The sequence below is a fragment of the Polyodon spathula genome, chromosome 5 (assembly GCF_017654505.1).
Source record: "Polyodon spathula isolate WHYD16114869_AA chromosome 5, ASM1765450v1, whole genome shotgun sequence".
Lineage (NCBI taxonomy): Eukaryota > Metazoa > Chordata > Actinopteri > Acipenseriformes > Polyodontidae > Polyodon > Polyodon spathula.
In genome coordinates this window covers 19631989-19654411 of record NC_054538.1, presented here as the reverse complement: position 1 = coordinate 19654411, position 22423 = coordinate 19631989, and the positions used below count along the sequence as shown (strand labels likewise).

Here is a 22423-nt window from a genome sequence, read left to right as displayed (position 1 = left end):
AACTGTTTTATAACAGTAGATATTGATACTTGCACTGTGTGTTAAAAATAAAGGTTAATTAGAAGTAGCGTTCTTTCTTCTTCGTGCATCCGTTGGTACAAATAATTTATTGCGATTCCAAACTCCGTTGTAGATTTCAACAAATGTTTTATTCAATACAGTCGAACTGTGGAGTATTTCATTGTCTCTAAGCACAGGTCATAACAGAATCAGTAAGACAATACTATGTTGTAGTTAATATAGACTTAACCTTATGACATCACTTTTTTCCTTTAACCCAATCAGAACAAAACAAGTTTCTTAGTTATACAAATCTTTTATCAGCCCTTGAAGTATCTGGCTCTATCGAGATCCCCCTAAAGGGGCTAGCTTTGATGACCCCCTCATAAACCAACTGTATTTTCTAAGCGAAACTTGTTTATCTAGTTTACTATTTGGAAAGATGTTTATCAATAGGTTTGTAGCTCTGATACAAAACGGTGGTCTCCGCAAAAGGCAAATATATTTCATGTTAGGGCTGGACATCAAGGATTTGTTTTTACAACATTGTCCTGTTGGTCAAACTTTTGTTCTAAAGACAAAAGCCAGGATACAATCAGCTTCCCAGGTTCAAACCATAATGCAGGAGACTATAAGATGTTAGTCAGATCTCTGGTCTCATTAGAAATGCAACCAGAACCCATGCTCAATTTATGAGTTGTATTTTAAGACCTAACAATTAATTTATCTCTAAATAAAATGTTTCAACACATGCGATTTATTTTAACAACAAATACTGATCCCATTTTTTCTCTTTTTTTTTTTTGTCTTCAACAGCTAAATATCCAGAAATAAAATCTCTAATGAGCCCGGATCCCAGGTTAAAATGGATAGTCTGCATGATGGTTGCAGTGCAGTTTTTAGCTTTTTACTTGGTAAAGGAGCTGGACTGGAAGTGGGTTCTGTTTTGGACTTACGCTTTTGGCAGCTGTGTCAACCACTCCATGACACTGGCCATCCACGAGATCTCTCACAACACTGCGTTCGGCAACACCTGGCCCTTGTGGAACCGCTGTTTTGCCATCTTTGCCAACTTGCCCATTGGCCTGCCCTACTCTGCTTCCTTCAAGAGATACCACCTGGATCACCACCGCTACTTGGGCGGGGACGGTATCGACGTCGACATTCCCACCGAATTCGAGGGCTGGTTCTTCTGCACGCGCTTCCGCAAGTTCGTCTGGATCATCTTGCAGCCTCTGTTCTACGCTGTGCGGCCGCTTGTCATCAACCCCAAGCCAATCAGCCGGCTAGAGATCATCAACCTGGTGATCCAGTTCTCCTTCAACGTTGGGCTCTACTACCTGTGGGGGTCCAAACCACTGGTCTACATGTTGGCCGGCTCTTTGCTCGGCATGGGGCTGCACCCCATCTCCGGCCACTTCATTGCAGAGCATTACATGTTCTTAAAGGGACACGAGACCTACTCTTACTATGGCTCACTCAACCTGCTCACCTTCAACGTGGGGTACCACAACGAGCACCACGACTTCCCCAGTGTTCCTGGCAGGAGGCTGCCCCTGGTAAGTTGGAGAACTTCTGTGTGGGACACTTGGGTAGGCCTTAGAGATATGTATTCTACATTTTCCTTATTTTCTTACTATGTTTAATATTCTGTTATGTGTGTTCTGTGTAATTATCTGTTGCTGTTGCTCAGATGATCATTTGCCCTTAATTTCTAACAATAACTAATCCAGCAAAAGATTGCTTTCGAAAAGATCCCTCAAGAAACATATTGTTGCTTCTGTGTATATATGCCCTTGAGGGTTTTTTCCAGAAGCATTTTTTACTGGATTAGTTATTGTTGGTGAGTGTGGCAAATGGTATAAGCAGAAACAACAATCATACAGAACAAGATATTAAACCGTTAAGAAATGATTTAAGTTGTACAAAAGGTATAGTTGCGGCTTTGTAATATATAATGTGTATAATTGCATAATTGGCAGCTATACTCCTTGTAACAAAATAGCCCCTAGCAAAGGTATACTTTGAAAACACAGCAGCAATGTTAGAAAATAAAAAAACAGTTTTGTATAGCAATCTTCTCTGCTTTAGTCAAAAACGTTTTGTACATTAATGTTGGACTTGCACTTTTATAGAGAACTGCTTTTCCAATTGTGAAAAACATGGTTACTTTTCATGTATCTAGTCGTTGAGGTATATGCAGTGGTCTCCGCGTATAGGAACAGCTCCTAAGAGAACACTTCAGCTTAGGGAACAACCTTGTGGTAGAACATAATTTTCCCATTGTAAATGATCCACCTAAATGAACAGGAACTTTGCTTAAAAGAACACCTTTTTGGCACAGATAGCGAGTCGTTGCTAACGGATTTCAGTACTAATACAGTACTGTTTTGTAACTTGGAAACTCATCAAAATTAAACTCAAATTCAAATGGTTTATTCAGTCTTTAAAACTGATTGTCATTACAAGAGTAATCTAGAGCTACTGCATTTAATGCATGTAGAGCAGTGCTGTGTTAATAAGCATTGTGTTAAAATGTATTCTTCTTTTCATAATTACTGTTTGAGCCGTTGTATTTTTACGGTATGATTTTCATTACATGAGAGTAGATGTTGAACTTCATGCTGATTTGAACTCGGATCTCGCCAAGGTAGTGTTTTGTTAATTTAGTATGTAAGCTTGTTTATTCACGTTAGTTTATTATCATGGTTTATTAACTTACACTTGACTATTGCTTCTCTCTTATTCTGTTAAGTGCATATGTTGATACACCTGCGTAGAGACACAAGTAATAAATACATTTGTGTTTATTGATTCATATTGTGATTGGCCTTGATATATTGTCTGTGGTGGTCAACTCTTGGAGAATACTTTGCTTGCTTTCCAAGGGGTGTTTTCTTACCCAGAGACTTCTTTCTATATCTATACCATTTTTTTGTTTTGTTTTCAGGTAAAGAAAATTGCTGCAGAGTACTATGATGACTTGCCCCAGTACACATCTTGGGTGAAAGTGCTGTATGATTTTATTATGGACAACTCGCTTAGTCCCTACTCTCGTGTCAAGAGAAAGCTGAAGGGCGAGGTGAAGCAGGAATAAATCCTTCCTGACAAATCTGAGAACTGCTTAAATGGTCATAATTACCCAATGACTTGCACAGGGTTCAAAACCGCATGTGTGAGTGTGCATCTCATTTATCAAGAACTAAAGGTAGTTTATTAAAAACTGAGCTAGTTAGAGTTCCGGTGGTAATTTTGTGTTTGATGGTTTGTTTTGTTTTTTGTTTGTTTTAAATGTGTCTGTTAATAAGAGCTCCTGCACACATACTTGCACACATGACTGTTGTGAAATACTTGCACTAAATAGTTGAAGTGTGGTGGTTATGAAAAACTCTACAAGAAGACCTTTGTTATCACAAAGGAGTGAAATGATTGGACAACACGTCCAGTAAAACTTGTCAAAAACAGCTTACAACAGAAATGACATTCTCAGACACAAAGCTTTGGTACAGCAGATTTCAGTCTAGTGTGCAGTTAAAGATAGACTCTTTCAGTGCTGATCTAGTCTGTAATGTAAGCCATGCTTATGGAAACAGAAAGTCTGAACTAAGCCTGAGACTAAAGTCATCCACTTGAACTCTTGGTGAACAAATTAGCTATATGTGATTCCAAAAGATATATAAACACACATACATACAAGGCTGGAATGTTTACAGTGCTTTTAGCCTGAAGTTCCTCAGATTTATAGAAATTTGATAATTAGATGCACATAGTAGCCTATTTATAAACTTCCTGTTTTTGTGAAAATGTTCTACTTTATGTTTTGACCTACATATTTGACCTTACTAGCAGGGCTGACCAGTTCCTACTTGCCAGCCAAGCTAACCCCATTTAAATAGCAGTCATTTATTAGTGCTGTATGTCCAGACTACCTCCTTTTATTCAAAAAGTAATTAAATCACCATTTGTATTATGCAACAAAAATACATTTTTGAAACTTGTCTGGATGAGTTGGCTTTGTGAATCCATACAAGTTGTTCAATGTTCAAATTGTTTATCCCATTCTTTATCGCCTGTATCTCGAAGTAACTTGCAACATAGCACTACTGTACGTAACTGTCACCAAGTACATTATAGTACTGTGTACTCTTGTTCCTTTTACATAGTGTTTAGAAATGGCCACAATTCCCACAAGTATGTTCTTGAATCGCCCCAAAGGAAAGTGCAAACTATTGAGTAAAATGTTCATATTTACATTCCTAATAAATACTGCTATTAGAATGATGTGTCTCTAACTTGGTTTCATGTGCACTTTGGTATAAACTGCTACAGCTTCCAGTGTTTATCAGTGTGTTCTAGAAAATAATTATATTTATTCCAGAAGTTATTTGCTTTTTGACTAGTACTTACTAATACACTCCATTTCTACTTACATATTAAATAATATGTTATCAGATCCTGTTTAAATATACCAGTTTGAGCAAGTTTCCAGTCATGATGTGTCTTGAGCTACCTGTGATGCTTTGTTTAAAAAAAAAAAAAAAAAAATCACATGCAAGTGCCTAAGTGCATTTTTTCACATAAAATATTTTTACATTGCTTTATATTTTCATAAAAAGGGTTCCTTTTACTTATAAAGTGCTGATTTTACAAAATAATAAATGGAAAAACAACCCTGAACTAAACATTTTCACAAACATTTAAAGTTTCGTTTGAAAGGGGAAACATTAAAAAACAACCAAATTAGCTATCTTAAGATATTTTAATCAATCCCCATCAGGAGAGTGTTTTAGTAAACCAACTGCTTAAATGCAGTTATCTTCAACTCTTAAAATTAATACAAATTTAACTATTTAGTTAAAACTGCTTCTAAACAAAAACATAAGACTGTAAAAGTGGTCCTTTGTATTTAGATTATTTAATTGGTAGCTTAACATTAATTAGAATGGTCACTAGGCTGAATATGGACAGACAGCCTGTCCTCATTACAAATGTACGTTAGCCTTTTATTCTCCATTACAGAGTGGTGTCTGGAAGCGGAACAGCTTCAGAAACATAATCATCGGATTGTAATAAACATTTTTCTGTTGTGTTCTCCATTGCAGCAGCTCGTCAAACAAAGGCCACAATACAGGCAACCAAAGCAGTGAATGGATATCAGTGAAGAGGCTGTAATCCAACAGCTTCCATTTTTTCTGTCAATACGACCACAGACTAAAGGATTCAGTTGACCATTGGCAAAACCCTTTTTAATCATCATTTTATATTGAAAGACAAACTATTTCAGCTTAAATTATATTTATTTGAATTATAGTGGAACCGTTTAAGGTACCATCTAGAAAAAAAGTATGATTGCTGTTGATTCACAAAAAATGTGTATTTAAAAAAACAAATAAAAACATTTACAACAGAAGGTAACCGTAAAGACAGTCAAGGGTTACATGCTTTTTATTCAAACTTAATTATGACAAATTAAAAATCATGATCCCCTTCCAGACCTCTCTGAGACAGAACCCTGGGACATGATATAAAGCTCCTTTTAAATCCAGTTTTGCTGTTTGTTGTTTCATCCGCACAGCGACTCCTTCAACAAGTCATACATTAGCTGGTCCTGTGTGGACAAAAGCAAATGTAAGGTGTTGAGAAGGCCCTGTCTAAGTCACAAATAAGTACTTTTTCAATTGTAACTAAACTTGGTTATTGAGTTTCAGAATACAGAGGCATCTCTGCGACACAGTCTGGATCAGAGCAGAGCTAGAGGTCAGAGATAAGCCTCGTGCTGAGCAAAATGTGGGATTTAAGTTAGTTTGTGTTTTTCACACATGCATGGAAATATTTTAAGACAATACTTTAAATAAGCGAAAGACATACAGTACCATGAAATGCATGCAAATAACGTTGGTTGTGAAAGTGTTAAATGCAACTACCACAGCAAATCAGGTGACACCATCAGTCACTTATCAGATTGAACAACTCTGCAGCTGCACATGACAGTCTTATCACAAGGATTGTACTGTGAATTGATGTATAGAGTCCATTGTTTTAGTCAGTGAGTAAGTGAAGTTGACATGCAAGCAAAAGTGGGCCTTATTTTGAAGCAAGTGCAATGAGAGAAAAACACAGAAGCAAGAAAAGTTATTTTCTAAATATTTTCTTGGTTGTATCAATCATTAAAATGAATGTACTTTTTGCTTTAATGCAATAAATGGACTAGCTTTCAAGATGACACAGATGCCCAAAGAAACAAAACAAGAAAAAACATACCATAATTAACATCCACCAGCTAAGTTCATGCACAATACACTTTGAAATGTATTAAAATCTAACTTTTGTTGTGCCCTCATGCTTTTTCAAACGTCTCAGCTCTCACTGAAGTCAGACAAGATTCAGAACAGAGAAAAAAGTTTCCACCACCCCTTTACTTCACACTGAACTCAAATCCTGCCTTGCAAGCAAAACTGATATTTTCTCCAACAGATACAAAGCTAATGGCCAAAAGTTTTGCTTCACCCTATATAATTAACAAATTTTGCTTCATAAAGTCGAATGAAACCTGCTGAATAATGTTAAGTTAACATATTCAATTACATACCACTTTGTAGTTTTCCATAAACAAAAAACTGACAAATGGAAAAATGTGACATTTTGAAATCTAACATGAAATACTGTACTAATACTATTGCTTCCGGTAGACTTTTGCAATATCACTGTGTAGTTTCTTTGATTACATTATGTTAAATAAAATATCATTACATTTTGTGTGTCTCAATCCTAAAATTCTAGGTGATGCTAAACCTTTGGCCACAGCTGTACAGTATGCAAAGGATATACTATCTAAAAACAAACATCCTGGAGTGCTTAATGTAGTAGAGTATCCGCATATAGGAACACCTCCTAAGAGAACACCCTTGTGGCTGAAACAGATTTTTCCCCGTTGTAAATGCTCTGCTTAAAGGAACAGGAAAATAAACACCTTTTTGGCACAGCTAGTGATTTGTTCACAACTGATAGAGTACTGTTCCTGATAACTCATCATTATCAAACTTAAATTCAAATAATTTATTCAATCATTTCAAATGTGATTTGAGGCACACGGATTGGTTTAGTCAATCTTTCCAGAGTCACTGTCACATCATTGCCTTGTTTTGTATTTTGACTTCCACAATTGCACCTCAGCTACAAAATGGAATGTAAACAAAAGCGGAGCCATTTCTCTTGAAAAAAACCTGAAATCAGATGGAAGTCCCTGAGCAATTTGGTGTTTTTCATTCTGTTAAATAATTAAGTGTATGTCTTGAATATTGCTCCTGTACCTGAGTTCATAATTAATTTAGAGCTGCTGCATTTTTTCAAGGGCAGGAGTGGCCCCCACAAATATTTCACATGGTACGCAAAACTAAACCACAGCGACATTCAATATCATACTGATAACGACTCTGCATCCACATGCTGTAAAGTGTTTCAGCCTATCAGAGTGCTGCTTTTTCTGTTCTTTCCTGAGTTTCACAGCACCTACACTATCACATTAGAAAACTGCATCGCCGTTTCCCTTTCTAAAAATGAATAAAACACGGCACACTGCCATCGAGACAGAACAGCAACTACACTGACAGCAGCAGCCAAATAGTCCATGAGAACAATAAAAGGTAGAAATAAACCTATTTGAAATACAGACTAATATTCATTTTAATATAAGACACTGATAAAATTTAAATACAAATTAAACTTGTATAAATGTGCAATTACCATATTTTTTAGGCGCTTAAAACTCCACCCCCGTTAGTGCCCAAAACACAGTATATACTTTTATTAATTCTCAGACATTCTGGATCATCAGAATAGAGATTTTTGCTCTTTTTCAAGGCTTCAAGAAAACTTATCTGCTTCTGTTTGCTCATTACTATCACTAAATAAACAGTACAATCCTATGAGCTTAAAGTGTCTGTTTTGCTTATGATCGCACAAGATTACATGAGAATCCACGGTTATGAAGCCGACATTTTGCAAATAACATTATGTAACACAATGTTCCTGGGTAGTAAGTGTTATTTTCTAATTGCTTATGTCTCAAAAGTATAGAAAATGGCTATTATTCCCCACAAACTTTGCTTTTGTGACCAGGACAGTGATATTTCAAAATATCACTATTTCCAGTGAGAAAACGGGTGAATGTGTGTCTTTTGTTCACATAAAGTCAGAAAAAAAACAACATATGAATCCAAATTAACATGTATTTATACTAAAGTAATACTAAAATGACTACAAAAGATTTAGAAGTGAGTAGTTTTGAGATTTACGATTATACTGTAAATTTACGAATCTTGAAAAACTACTCACTTCTAAATCTTTTGTAGTCATTTTTGTATTACTTTAGTGTAAATACATGTTAATTTGGATTCATATGTTGTTTTTTTCTGACTATGTGAATGAAAAGACTCAAAAACTCCCATTTTCTCATTGGAAATAGTGATATTTCAAAATATTGTTACACGGTGTAATTTGGTGCGGAGTGCGTAACTGCATACGGCTGCAGGCGCCAACGTGTAGGGGTGCTGTGTTAATTTAGTTCGACAGTTAGTTTATTAACTATGCTAACTAGTTAGCTATCTCTGGGATTACTGTATATTTTGGTAATTATTAACAGGTTTCTTGAATGACAATATAATTGTAAACAATGCAGTACAGTAATACATATATATATATATATATATATATATATATATATATATATATATATATATCATATTTTTAATAAGAGAGTGCAATTGATTTTTGATAAGACTTAAGTGATAAAATTCAGCTATTTATCTCTTGCATAATTTATTTACCATACTGCCTTGTTTCTGCAATAAGAGGTAATTAATACTGGACAAAATAATGGTCACTAAAGCACTGCAAGTAATACAGTCAAAGCAAAGTCAAAGCTGCAATCAATACGGCTTCCTCCTTGACTGAGTTTTTACCACCACCTTACGTTTTCTTGTCCTCGAAGGACTAACGAGTAGATTACTTGGCAAGAGCTTGCAATCCACTTTTGCTTTCTTTTTTTAAATGCACAGGAGTTTTCCACTGTTTCAACTGCTTACCCTTTTTAATACGGACGGTTTCACTTTCTTAAAAGCATCTTCAAAGTTCTGCCGACTAACCCTGATCTCAGCCACTGGTGCTAAAAACGAGAATGGAGAGATTAATAGGTTCATTTATTTTTTTTATTTTTTTTTTTATTTTTATTTTTTTTACATTTAGGGTTCAAAACCCATCCCTGCAAAAACATATTTCTTTAAAAACAGCAGAGGAAAAAATACACAAGTATTAAAGGAGGTTTAGTAAAGGAGGTTTAAACTGTTAGTAACTGACAGGACAAAGCAAGCACTCTTTGTCCTCAGTAATCTGCTGAAGATGTCCAGCACTAGAAGAGGATTCTTATCCTTACCGTTGGTTGCTGCAGGAGCCTGGAGACAGAGGTGTCCTTGCAGAGCGTTGATAGAAGCCTCTCGGACCAGAGCAGACAGGTCAGCCCCCCTAAAACAAATGAACATTGAGACTGTACCTGCACCTCATCACGGATAGAAACAATCCTTCAATGCGAGCTGTTACTTACGAATGACCTTATCATTTTTAAGTAGTCACCAGCTTCCATTTATCCCAATCTGGCCATTGTTAACCCTTTAGACTCAGTCAATTTTATCTCTGAGAATTACTTGTAGGAATGGCTTTCTGCATGAGGTATTAATTGTAAGTTTTAAATTGTGTATGTCTCTTATAGTTAAGTTGTTTTTAATCATTATGTTTAAATTGTGTGTGAATGTGTTGTTTATAGTCGTTTTAATGTGTTTACTAATTCAGTTGCTTTAATATTACGTTTCTATACAGTATTGTGTAAGTTTCAAGTTCTTTCATTTCCCATTGGCAAAACTAGCTATGTACAGTTTTGCATGGCCTAACACAACTCGGTCACAGATGGGTCTGAGCTAAATGCCAAAAGGCAGGAGATTAGCAGAGATAGTGTGAGATAGGGGAGGGGAACTGAACGACAAGCTGGGTGCGCCCTGCTATGTACAATGTGGTATGCAATGCGTCATGGACAGAGCACAAACCCCCCTTTCCCCTGCAGAGGGAGTGTGCAATGATAGAGTGGAAACCCCTATCACCAGTTGCTTACGAAGGTATAAATATCAAATTGTGTAAAGTTTTGTCAGTCTTTTCATCTCTTACGAATTGACTCCATGGATATCCGTGCTTTCTGATACAAACACATGCACTGAGCTGTACTGAGGCCTGGTCAGTTTGAAACATGTGCTTATATGATTCTATATAGTGTTTTTGAATCAAAGAACATTTGTCAGCTTAATTTGTTCACTACATAGTCAACTGAGATCTCAGCCAAACAATACTATGATTGTTTTTCAAAGTTACCCATGTCTAAAGAGAATACTGACTGTCACTAATGTCTCGACCTTTCCAACAACACGTCTCCCTCCAACACTATTCTAGGGGGGATCATATTAGTTACAGCCATGTTTTCACTAGTCCAGATGTGCTTTGCTTCTAAACTCTTGTAATGGTAGTATGGCTGCTATAAAGTAGACAGCCGAAAGCTGCTTATAAAGACAACTCAAGTGGTTTCACTGTAGACAGACAGTAATGATGGTATAAGATGTATTATAAAATTCATAACCTTGTGCGGGTCTTACCTCATGATCGGACCTTCGGGGACAAAGAGCATCAATCTCCTCGAAAAAGATGACACAGGGTGCGGAGTTTTGGGCTCTATGGAAAACCTGCCTCACAGCGCGCTCGCTCTCTCCCACGTACTGCAAACAAACACAAGGTGGTGCGTGATTGAAAATCAACAAGATCCACACCACTCGGACAACTTCCATTTGGATACGCATCATTTCTGCCATGGGTGGAGTAATAACAGAATGGTATTCTAGCTCAGTAAAGAAAGCTATTATAATTATTACTCAACTGTAAAATGACAAAGATGTACCAGGGCTTATAGAATCCAAAGAACCATCTTTTATTTCATTATTTACTTTTACTAGGTTTTCTTTTGTGATTAATTTATTATACAACAGTACTTTGGTAGGCCTGTTAAAAAGCTTTACATATATGCCTGATTGTTAAGGGACATTAGTTTGAAATGGTGTAACTACTTGCCTTTTTAAATTAATACCTTTACAAAGTGTATTATTTAGCTGTCGATATGCATAGGGCCCTGCCCATTTTTCTTACCCAGTTTCAGAATGTGATATGTTTAACAGGTATTTAATACAGTCTCTATTTATTAGCATACTGTAGGAATCTAAAACACATACCAAGGGGACCCAACCTCTTCTAATATTAACCACCTTGTTCAAAAGTATGGAGAACTATTGTTCAAAAAGCTGCATAACTTTAATCTTGACCTTGATTAGTTCTTTTTTTTTTTATTTAATCTGACTACAAATATGGAAAAATAGGAAAAAACAGAAATGCTGCATAAATTAACTTAGATACAGCTTTTGACTTTAGAAATGGCTTACTTACCATGTTTAACAATTCTGGACCCTTAACAGAGATGAAGTTCAAACCAGATTCATTGGCAACAGCCTATTGAAGAAAAAAACAAAACACCTACTGTGAAACATGCTTATGGGACACAAAAACAATGTACGAGTGTTTACATGCTTTGTCTTGAAGCTACAGATAGATACCTTAGCAAGCTGAGTTTTACCACAACCTGGGGGCCCAGCAAGAAGCACCCCAGCTGGTGCACTGAGACCCAGAGCTTTAAACTGGTCGGGATTGCGAACAGGAGCCTAGAGGTGCAAACAAAAGACAAATCAGCAAAATAAAGTAGAACATGCGTTCTCCCTGCAAAGTGTGGATAATCTATGCACTTACTGTGTCTAAATCTCATTACTAAAGTGCGTCGGTGCTGACACCTGGTGTTTCCACAGTGTAAAGTCAGAGATTGAGATCTGCAGAATAAGAGTATACTAAGTCAAGTTTGTCTCACAAAAAAGGTCTTGGTCTGTATTCATTGTAGTAGTGCTCATTTCAATTGACACATTTTAATTTAAATTCTCTGTGGTTATTCTAGAGTGCTGAATTGTGACCTAAACAATCTGCTTCCAATGTGTCCTGTGTTCCACGGCTCTTGCGATGGCACTACTTAAAGGCAGTCACTGCAACAGGGATGGAAACAAGCTTAATCAACCACATGTTCAAGCATGGAGCTGTAATGGCTCAAACAGCCATGCAGCTGGAGTCTTCTTTCCATCTCTGTTGCAGTGTTCCGAGAAGGCAGCAGTGCAGTGGAAATCCCTACCAGGATGGCCATGGTGAGCTCTTGGCGGATCTCCTCCAGGGCACCGATGTCGGCCCACGTGACGTCGGGGATGGTGGCAAAACCTTCCCTCTTGGCGGATGGCTGGATGCTGCACAGCGAGCCGGTGAAATCCTCCATCTCGATGCGCAACTTCTCCAGCTGCTCCTCTGAAAGCGGGGTGTGCTCCTTCAGCAGCCCCAGCAACCTGTGCAGCTCTGTCTGCCGGAGCGGAGAGGAGAGGTAGACAGGATGGGCTAGCAGGGGAAGGCAGAGCAGCCAGTAGCCAATAACACTGGTTCTCAAACTGGGTCCACCAAAATTATCTCTGCAAACTATATGCCACATGGTCTAGGTGAAACAAATTTTAGTGCTATAACACTGTGTAATTTAAACTGCAGACGAAATGAGTTTGTGTCTAGAAGTATAACTAATAAACAATATGTATTGTTTTCTATTGTTTTTGGCATAATGTGCATATCCATTCAGACAGTCATGTGGACAGCTAATAATTGATGTATCCCTTTCTGTTCTCTGTTCGCCCCACTCGCTCACCTCTTCTGTGGTTTCTGGTTTCTGATTTGGAACAACGGGTCGCTCTGGCTCCACTGGCTCCGTGCTAAAGAGGTCAGGCTGCCTCCCCGCCGCTGCTGCCAGACTGCTCTGCTCCTGCACCTCGATGAGGACTCGGTTCACCGCGCTCATGGCCGCCTCCCGGCACAGGGCCATTAGGTCCGCACCGACGTACCCTGGAGTCAGGTGGGCCAGCTGCTGGAAGTCAAAGGATTCTGGGAGCTTCAACTTCCGACACAGCGTTCGCAGGATTCTGTATGCAGAAGGGGGAGGGGGTGTAAAACAATGAAAGCACGTGAACATTTTATTTTCTAGAATACAGTTATGATTAAACCTCCATCATCAACACATGAAATTGCTTGCAGGTTGTGGCACAATGTGCTTATCTGATGACCCTTACAATACCACACCACTCAGGAAATTGCGCCAGACAGCAGTGTTATAGTAAAAACCAAGATGGTTGTCAACAGAGGTATTAGGAAAAGGGAGGTGGGGGACTGGAGTCTCAGTTTAAAAGAAGCAGGTGGAGTAGAGGATTACCTCACTCTGGCTCCTTCGTCGGGAATCCCCAAGCAGATCTCCCTGTCAAAGCGTCCGGCTCGCCTCAGTGCCGGGTCAAGAGAGTCTGGCCGGTTCGTGGCTCCAATAACCATGACCTGTGCTGTGGCTGCAAGAGCATTGAGATCTACCACAACATACAAACAAAGTCAATTAATGTGCTGTTTGTTCTTGTAGGTTATTACTGCATGCATGGTTAACTAAAGCCCATTTAAATTAGTCAATGGACTGCCTATTTTATTTTTTTGTAAAAGCGACATAGTGAACAAGTTTACTGGGGTGGGCATAATGATAGATGGGCACGTTTCTGTCTTGGATGTAATACACTATATGCAAAGGCGCACCGTCAGTACATTTTTAACAGGAAAGCGTTTTTCATAAATGCAGCAAGGGTGCTCACGCTTACAAAGCTAAATGTATTATATGACTGTGACCCATACCTGCCTAACCTGAAGATTTTCCCCAGACTCAGGGTTTTCTATTCAGTCTCAGGGTCTCTGGGCTCTGTCAACGATCTCTGGGTAACTGAGCTTATTATCGCTGACCATAATTCAATTCCAGACCCCATATTTCACTTTAATTACAGTCCCTCTCTGTTAATGCTATCATTAGCTGCTGCAAGTTGTTATTAAAAAATGGACAGATATAGATGGAACCACCAGTACATAAATCATTGTATCTTAATGGGCACTTGAAACAACCAATGATAGCAGGGATTTCTAGTAAGCCGTTGATGTTGATTTAAAAGCGAGTTCCGATGTTTAAGAAAATACAAAGTCATTTTCTTCAATTAATAATAGGTTTATTATAATACATGCAGGTACTCATGACCCAAGCACAGAACAAACAGATTCCCAGTTATTATCACTTTACAAGATATCAAATACCCCTTAACACAGGGCGGTTCCTCTCCCGTTTCTCATGCGTAACCAATGGTAAAGTGCTCTGTTAACGGGTGCTGGTATTTTTGTGTCCCCCACCCAGCCAAAGCCTGAATTTCAAAGGGTCCATTGAAATCCAAAGTAACCAGATCTTATCCTGCTTCCCCAGACAGACAGGGTGTTGGAGGTGTGTGAGATTACAGGGGGAGAGATAGTTAAAGATTTATTCCTTCTTACTATAACAAGAGAATTGTAAAATGGTTAAGAATGTCCGCCCGTGTTCATTAAACATGAAGGAACAGAAAAGTTCAGGTTTCTTAATGCAACACATACACAGAAATAATAACAGCTGTATGTGTACCCCAATTGAGATGTGTTCAAAACATGTGATGATATGTGTTTGAGGTAGCCTTGTAAATGGCTCGTCAGCAAGAAATTACCATTATGTTAACCAGGTATTGTTGTGTTCATTATCTTGGGTGTGTCAGTTTATTTTCCCCCCCAGTTAGCTGCCAGCAGTTGTTTGTTGGAGAAGGTGCCGTTTGTTAATTTAACTATCTTCATAAGAATATACAACTTCAGATGACACTAGCTCCCACTTCCTCTGTTAATCCTTATGAACTTACAGTGCATAGGAGATTTGTGAATTTAGTCACTCGAGTGCACGTAATGACAAGAGCCGACCATTCATAAAAAGAGAGATGCAGTTACGGAGTGCCGTTGTTAGCTCACTGACACTTAGCCTTCCAAACTGAGCGTGGATGAGAGGTGTCGATGTTTGAAAGCAGTTACATTTAAAAACACAAGTTTAAAAAAATACATTTACTTAACCATTTTACTTAAAATACTCCCTCCCTCCCCTCCCCTCCCTCCCCCGTTATATCATTATAAAAATACAGTTGTGCTGTCAAGTTATCATGTTCAACAACACTAGTAATAAAGTGACAAAGTGTGTGGGTTTTTGCTTTTGAATCCCCAGGATGGGACTATGGTGGTAGGCTATTAAAATAAACAGAGAATGCTTGATGATCTGTTAATTGTAATAACCAGCAATCCGGACTTCTACTTAAACATTCATAAACTACTGTTGTGGTCTCTGACATTTCATTTCAATTGTTTGAACTGTCGAAGGAGGAGGTGGAGCTAGACAGCGCCTTGCATGAAGACCCCTAATTTTGGTGTGTACCAACCCATTTCTGCTGGTACTCGCGTGTCAACCTAATGTCAAAAGTTATGTGAATCCCTGGCTATACAGTTCATGGACCATCTAATGAAAATAAAGTACAGAAAAAAGAAGCCAGGAGATTTGAATTAAAAAATTCTAAACTAAATGCTTGACTGAAGCAAGGCATTAGTAGCTTTAGCTCAAATTCTCACTCACCGTCCATGCAGGTTAAGAGCTGAGCCACCATTCGTCGCCACATGTCCTTTGAAACCACTTCTCTTTTTGGGGTGATGACGTCAATTTCATCAATGAACAGGATGCACGGAGCACTGGTCTGCAATGGTTGGTGTTGGTTAGGTATTTGTTAGTTTACATAATGGACTTTTATCATATCCTGCAGAGAAAACAAATAAGTCTTTGCCAGTGTCTTGTGTTATGAAAACTGTTACGAAAGTGGAACGAAGTCCCAAGCATGCACCTCTCATTGTGCTTGTTCTAACAGCCTGATTTGGCTCACACAAAAAATGCACACACACACACACACATATATATATATATACATATATTAGCTCAAAGAGCCAGCTGCCCAACGTTTCGATATGTTGTACATATTTTGGAAATACCTACAACCGCCATGTGGGTCATTTTGACCCATACATTTTTTTAATTGCTTTGTTATGAAAATTGAAGACATACTATCGGATACAACTCAAAAGTTTTACTCATGAACATCATATCTAACATTTGCTATCGCCGAAACACTATTTAAATGGAAAATTGACCATAAAAGGCTTTATTTTCAAAATGAGCGCATATACCGCACGACTACAAACAGTGAAAAAATATAATCGAATACACATTTTAAAAGAAACGAGTATGTACATATACCCGTTTACAGGTGTAAATGGGTATATGTTACAAAACTGTAAAACCAAAATCATTGTTTCTAACACTACATAAAAAGAATATAACACTACTTCTGGTATGACGGCTGCATTGTACTCTATGGCTCTGTGCCTGCATCCAGGAGCTGTGTTGTAAACACAAAGGTTCTATTGAACACTGTTTTGTGTAAACTGGTACATACAAACCTGGAAACTTTTTTTTTTTTTTTTTCATATTAGGCATATAAGTTGTTATCCTACCTGTCATTTCAGTTTGCTGTATGCATCCTAGTGCAGCTTGCCGTATTCCAATCAAAATGACTAGTTTCAAGACTAAACATTTGCTTTGGATATATTCCCAGTTGCATTTCTGGAACAAAAACGAAGGATTGATGTCTCCCAGGTACATTGAGAAATAAAGCAACTAGGCTTTCACTGAGTTGGCATCTTGGTGTAATTGTACAAATCCCCAATCATAGCAATCTCTGTCTTGTAGTCAGTCTAAAAAGAAAATTTAAGAAACACGTGTGCTAGGAGGAGACATGTCTTGTTTGCTGCATTTACAAAAAAAATTGAATATCTTATGTTATATTAAAAAAAAAAAAAACATGTATCGTAATGCATGGGTAAAATTCACGTAGCAGTTCTCGGTAGAAGTGTTTATAACTATCATTTTTTGTGATTCTGGCTATCAAACGCTGTCATGACATTTAATTCATTTATTTATGAAAAGTCAGACGGATACACAAATACGATTTACAATGGAAGAGTAATTCCATTTTGGATTTAAAAAAGTGTCAAACGGACCCGCATGGCGGTTCTAGCGGTAAAGCGTGCCTGTTACCTACCACAACTTGATCAAACAGCTGCCTTAGCTTCTGCTCAGATTCTCCTGAAACACCTGACACCATCTCTGTGGCAGCGACCTTCAACATTGGCAGCTCCATCTCCTTCATGGAAGCAAAGGTAAGAACGGGTAAGACCCCTGTGGTTTTCAGTCTTCCTTGATAATTTTTTTTTTTTTTTAGATCCACTTCAAATGCACAAGGAACTGTAAGTATATAAAACACTGCACTTAGGAGATCTACACAGTAAATGCAAGTTAATATTCACAGAATTACAGGGATGAAAATAAGACTCTCACTGCAGAGCAGTTTGATCCATTCCTGGTTTAACTAGGAGTTTAATAAAGACACACCTAAGTTTGTTACCCGTACGCTGTGGCTAATTGAGCTCATAGTAAAACCATGAACGGGTGATTCTGCTATGCAATAGCAGTCTTATTTATCGCCTGGAATTATTTTATTAGCTAGAACCACTTCAGGGATCCATTAATTTTTTTTACATTTTACAGGTTTCTAAATATCATAGTTCCCATTCATGCACTTGCGATTTCAAATTTAGAATCAGCAGCCTAATAGATTTTAACTGCTGTTCCGATGACATCCTATTTATCTGACAGTTGTAAATAGACAGCATTTCTCCAGAAATGTTGCAAGACTTTAATATTTTTTCCACCCTAGGATATCTGTTCTGAGACGCTTACCCCCGCGATGGCCTGAGCAAGCAGAGTCTTCCCGCAGCCTGGCGGCCCGTGAAGAAGGAACCCCCAAAGAGGGACCACCCCCAGCTGCTGATACACCTCAGGGTGGCGCATGTGAATCAGCATCTTACACACCTCCTGCAGGGCAGAGAAACCTTTCAAATGTGCTGTGTTTAGTCCAGTAGTTTTTTTTTTTTTTTGTATTTTATAATACAGTCTTGCCACTACTAGCTTATACTATGTCCACCTTTATGGTCTCCTCGTTGCCTCCTACATCTTCAAACTTCAGAGTGGAGTACTGCAGCTCTGGCGCTTTGAGCTTGTCTAAAAGGTGAAAAAAATGGATCAGACAAACTAGGTCTTGCAGGCCTTCAGAGTCATAATCCTGCAGTATATTGTAGTTTAAATGGTTCCATCGTCTGTACCATCATCAACAGACTGACACTCTATTCAACACATTACCTTACAATATTGATTAACCATTTATCAACACCAGAACAATCACACAAATTAATCTGGACAAGTCGGACTTGATTAAAAAACCCCTTTCAGTACAAGCTTTTACCTTTCTTGTTCATTATACTGGAGTCGATCTCTCCATCTATTCCCCTGGCCCCACCATCTTTTCTTCTCTTTCCTTTCTTCAGATGTGTGTTCTGATCTGTTTCCAGAAGGGACTTATGTTTGAAAAATAATATTATCTTAAAATAGAATAAATGCTTTGTAAAATGCATATCTGTAAACCCCCGGTACAGCCACATGAACACTCCCATTAAAAGTTATAATTAGGGCTTTTAATTGATAACTCTGTGGAAGACAGCAAAAGAAAGAAGGTACAAGTAGTGTCGAGTTACTATACATATTGTGACAGAAAAACGCCCAAGAATTTTGGAAAGTAACTAAAAACAGTAATTTCATACTGTCTATAAAAAATGATTTTGGGTTATCTACATAGAACTCAAAATACACATTGACAAGAAGCCCTAGTTATGCAGTGTTTGTGAAAATGACAGTGGCAAGGTAAGACCCCAGAAACACAGATCTACAATCAAATAAATATTATACACCATGGCTGAAAAAGAACTGCTGTGTTAAAGATGGGCGACTTAAAACCCTTCACTCTCATAGTGGCCATTCAACACCTTTATAGGCCATTCAAGCTAGCAACGTGTAACTATTGAGGAGGGTCAATGTTAAAGCAAATTAATAACTCAATATACAGAAAAAAAAAAGATTGAAATATACAAATTTCACTGACATTCACTTTGCCACTGTGCAGTCTAAATAACAGCTGGACTATGAGGTATAGTATAACCTATTACTGCATCAATATAAACAAACGATTGCATAGGCACTGTGCATGCACACTTCCTTTCTCTCCTGTACTGTCTAAATGTGGATTTACCTCAGAGTTGGGTGCCTTCCGAGTCTCCAGATCGATGAACCAGCCGCCTTGCGAGACCCTGGTGCCCCCTGGTGTCTTGGAGGGAGCTGGCCTAGGCGTGCTGCTGGGTGCTGGCTGATCTTTTCGTAGAGTCGGTGCCACAGAATCCGGAGCTCCTTTCTGGTACAGGGACATCAGGGAGTTGTTCATCTGATTGGTGGGCTACAGACACAGCAAGAGTTTCAAAGTTAAGCGGTCACTTTTTATTAGATGTTAGATCTAAATCAAACATGCTCATGCTTTGAGTCTCCAATTCCACTTGAGTGAACCAAAATAAAAAAATAAAAAAAACAGGGGTTACCGGGTATTCAGGTTGATCATCACTGTCTGTGGAGTCCTCCGTGAAGCTGTCTTCCTCCCTGTAAATCAAAGCTAGTCTTTATACTGCTGAAGATTTTTGCCAACAAGCAGCATGTCTAACTGCAAGAAAACAGTCTTTCAAGGTACAGGCGTTTTAGGAGGAATATTTTTGTAAGGGGATGCACATTGCAGCTAATGACCCACCTCAGTTTGATTCATCAGGAGGTCTTCCCACTCATCAAGACCAGATAATGGCCAGGTTACATAAAAGCCTTAAATCAATGCAAATGTTTATTTTTTTATTTTATTTTTTTAGCAATACCTTTAACACTAATCTAAGATCTGTAAGCTTTCTTTATTGTAGCGCAATCTAAACTTGATATTTTGTGGAAATACACATCTAAAAATGCGGTACTTTGTTTTAGATGTCTACTTGTACTGCACAGTTGGTGTACCTGCTAGTAAAGAAAGGACTATGGGGAGACAGGCTTCCCAGATCAACTTACCCATCAGCTCCTTGGCTATGCCTTGCCCTTTTAGCCAGGTGTTCCCCCTCTAAGGCTGAAAGGTCAGATTCGCTGCATAACACTGTGTGCACTACAAACATGGGGGGACACAATATTTGTTATACAGAGCATGGTTCTTAAGCCAAACTAGTGCAGCCACAAACATTTACAATTCTACTTTATTCATACTTTATATTAAAGGGAACATATAAAGCTGTGCTGGGAGTCTAGCAAGCCTTGAAAAAAACCTACTGGCAAAGCTGGCAGTGCCCTCTGCAGGAATGCTAAGGTGCTGCATCTCTAAGATTACAGTTTTTTTCTTCAGTGTGCTAAACATATAAATTATTTCATTTAAAAACAAAACAGTATTTTTTAAGTAATGGTATGCCAAAGCTAAACATCCAATTGAAAATATCATCATACACGAATTGCCCCAGTCTACATAATCTTTAGTAGATTATTTTAATGTGATTGAACAATGATAATACAGTTAATTTTGCAGTTATAAATTTATAGTTATAAATGGACTGAATATTTTGAGTGCTTCAGTGTTCAAAAGTGGATCGATAAGAGTGAAACGCAGGTTATTTTTGTCACAGAACAAGGCTTACACATCAGAACGATTGTGTAACATGTTGCAGCTTACACACCTTTCTCTAACTGGATCCTGAAAGCACTTCGTTTCCGCCGTCCATAGTCTGTTCTAGAAAAAGGATAACACATTACACACAAGTCAGGACGAAGTAAATTAATGACCCGGCCGGAATACGGCCCTGCGCTGTTACTGAAAGACACAAGTGAGTACCACTACTTTAGACTGTGCACCAATAAATTAAACAGTACATTTGTTTACTGAACGGTGTGCATTGTATATTGAACTACAGTTATGTATTTACACTAGTGTTAGATTAAAATGTTGCTTTGGGTTCTTACCTGTACATTCTCTGCAGATCAGCTGTCATGACTGACATGTCTGTAAACGGGCTGGTGCTGTTCCCCAAATACTGAAACAAGCGGATGTGCGAGAAGGTTAGTTAAAATTGTGATGTATTTTACAGTAACACGATGACCACAAAACTAGTGCATACGCAGGAAGGTGACCTGCGATTTAGACTGAGTTAGCACGAAGTAACCGGCTCGTCTTTATACTAGGGTGTTTATTGATGGTACGTAAACAAAAACACGATTTTAATATTAGCAGCATTTTCCCCTGGTTAGTATAATATTGCAGTCCGTCATTAGCGCTTACCTGTTTGACTCGCTGCTTGAGCCTGTTGTCTACAAAGTAACCGCCTCTGTTATCCATCGCTGAATCCTTATTGATATGTTTACAAATAAACTTTTCTTCTTCTAAAGCAGTTACTACAGTAACTTTATCACCCCACGTGAAACCGTGGGCTTTGTCCATAGTTGTCTTAAGTAGTGCCTGAATCAGGAGTTCCTCAGAAATGATAACAATCGCACCACAGAACAGTTGAAATGCTTTTATTAATCATTTCTAAATGTCTAACGCAATTTTTTTTATTACTGTAAAATTACTGTGGACATTCTGATTAAACTTTAATAATATCGATATGGCAACTACAAGCCATTCCCTCGTGTTGCAAGGGCCACTAGTTTGAGATACAAAATAAAAAAGAACACCCCCACGCGACTCAAAACAAGAATTGCACTTTCACTTAGACCTTTGAGAAGTGTGTACTATGAATTCCATTCACTTATTTTATTAACTTTATTTTTAAATATTTGTCTTTGTTGAAATCATAAAGCTGCTGTCCACCACAATTAAAATAAATACATACCGATAACCAACATAATACGCATGCCACTTTATTAGACCTTTATCAGTTGGTTTGTTATTTTGCATATGATGAAACGGGACAAAGCAGCAATTCGGTATTGTGCTAACAGAAATAGACTTATAATATATAAAGTTGAGATAAATACTTTTAAACTTTTGAGAAGAGGCAGTCTTCCTTAAGATTTAACGTACCTTTGAAAACCAGATCTCTGCAGTAGTGAATATCAGTATATTGTATTTATAAAATGTGGATTTTGAGATAGGGAATTGTGGAGATATGTTGCTTACAGTTTGACAGCCCGTGCTGGCTGAGCGCTCTGTTGCTGGTATTTATGAGCAGGTATATATATATCTATTAATACCACTGTCTCTAATATATATATATATATATATATATATATATATATATATATATATATATATATATATAATATATCTCTTGTCACCACCTATTAAAA

At 37.9% G+C, this 22423-nt stretch overlaps 2 protein-coding genes across 2 annotated transcripts in view; one reads left to right on the top strand and one right to left on the bottom strand.

Annotated features, from left to right (window-relative positions):
• Positions 1-3304, top strand: part of LOC121315679 (sphingolipid delta(4)-desaturase DES1-like) — a 7015-nt gene extending 3711 nt beyond the window's left edge. Inside the window, exons 2-3 of the mRNA XM_041249985.1 lie at positions 817-1559; positions 2951-3304. Coding sequence (XP_041105919.1) covers positions 817-1559; positions 2951-3097 — 890 coding nt within the window. The 3' untranslated portion in view covers positions 3098-3304. The remainder of the gene's footprint in view (positions 1-816; positions 1560-2950) is intronic.
• Positions 3305-5429: 2125 nt separating this feature from the next.
• On the bottom strand, positions 5430-21612 carry LOC121316373 (nuclear valosin-containing protein-like). The gene is made up of 21 exons (XM_041251451.1): positions 21414-21612; positions 21098-21168; positions 20815-20867; positions 20165-20255; positions 19660-19717; positions 19320-19520; positions 18480-18591; positions 18162-18238; positions 17918-18052; positions 17220-17321; positions 15704-15821; positions 13424-13568; positions 12866-13136; positions 12314-12532; positions 11697-11801; positions 11530-11592; positions 10692-10811; positions 9943-9968; positions 9431-9519; positions 9084-9163; positions 5430-5608 (listed from the first exon to the last, which is right to left on the bottom strand). Exons 1-21 carry the CDS (start codon positions 21570-21572, stop codon positions 5564-5566), a joined length of 2340 nt encoding a protein of 779 aa, XP_041107385.1. The 5' UTR covers positions 21573-21612; the 3' UTR covers positions 5430-5563.
• Between the last annotated feature and the right edge of the window lie 811 nt (positions 21613-22423).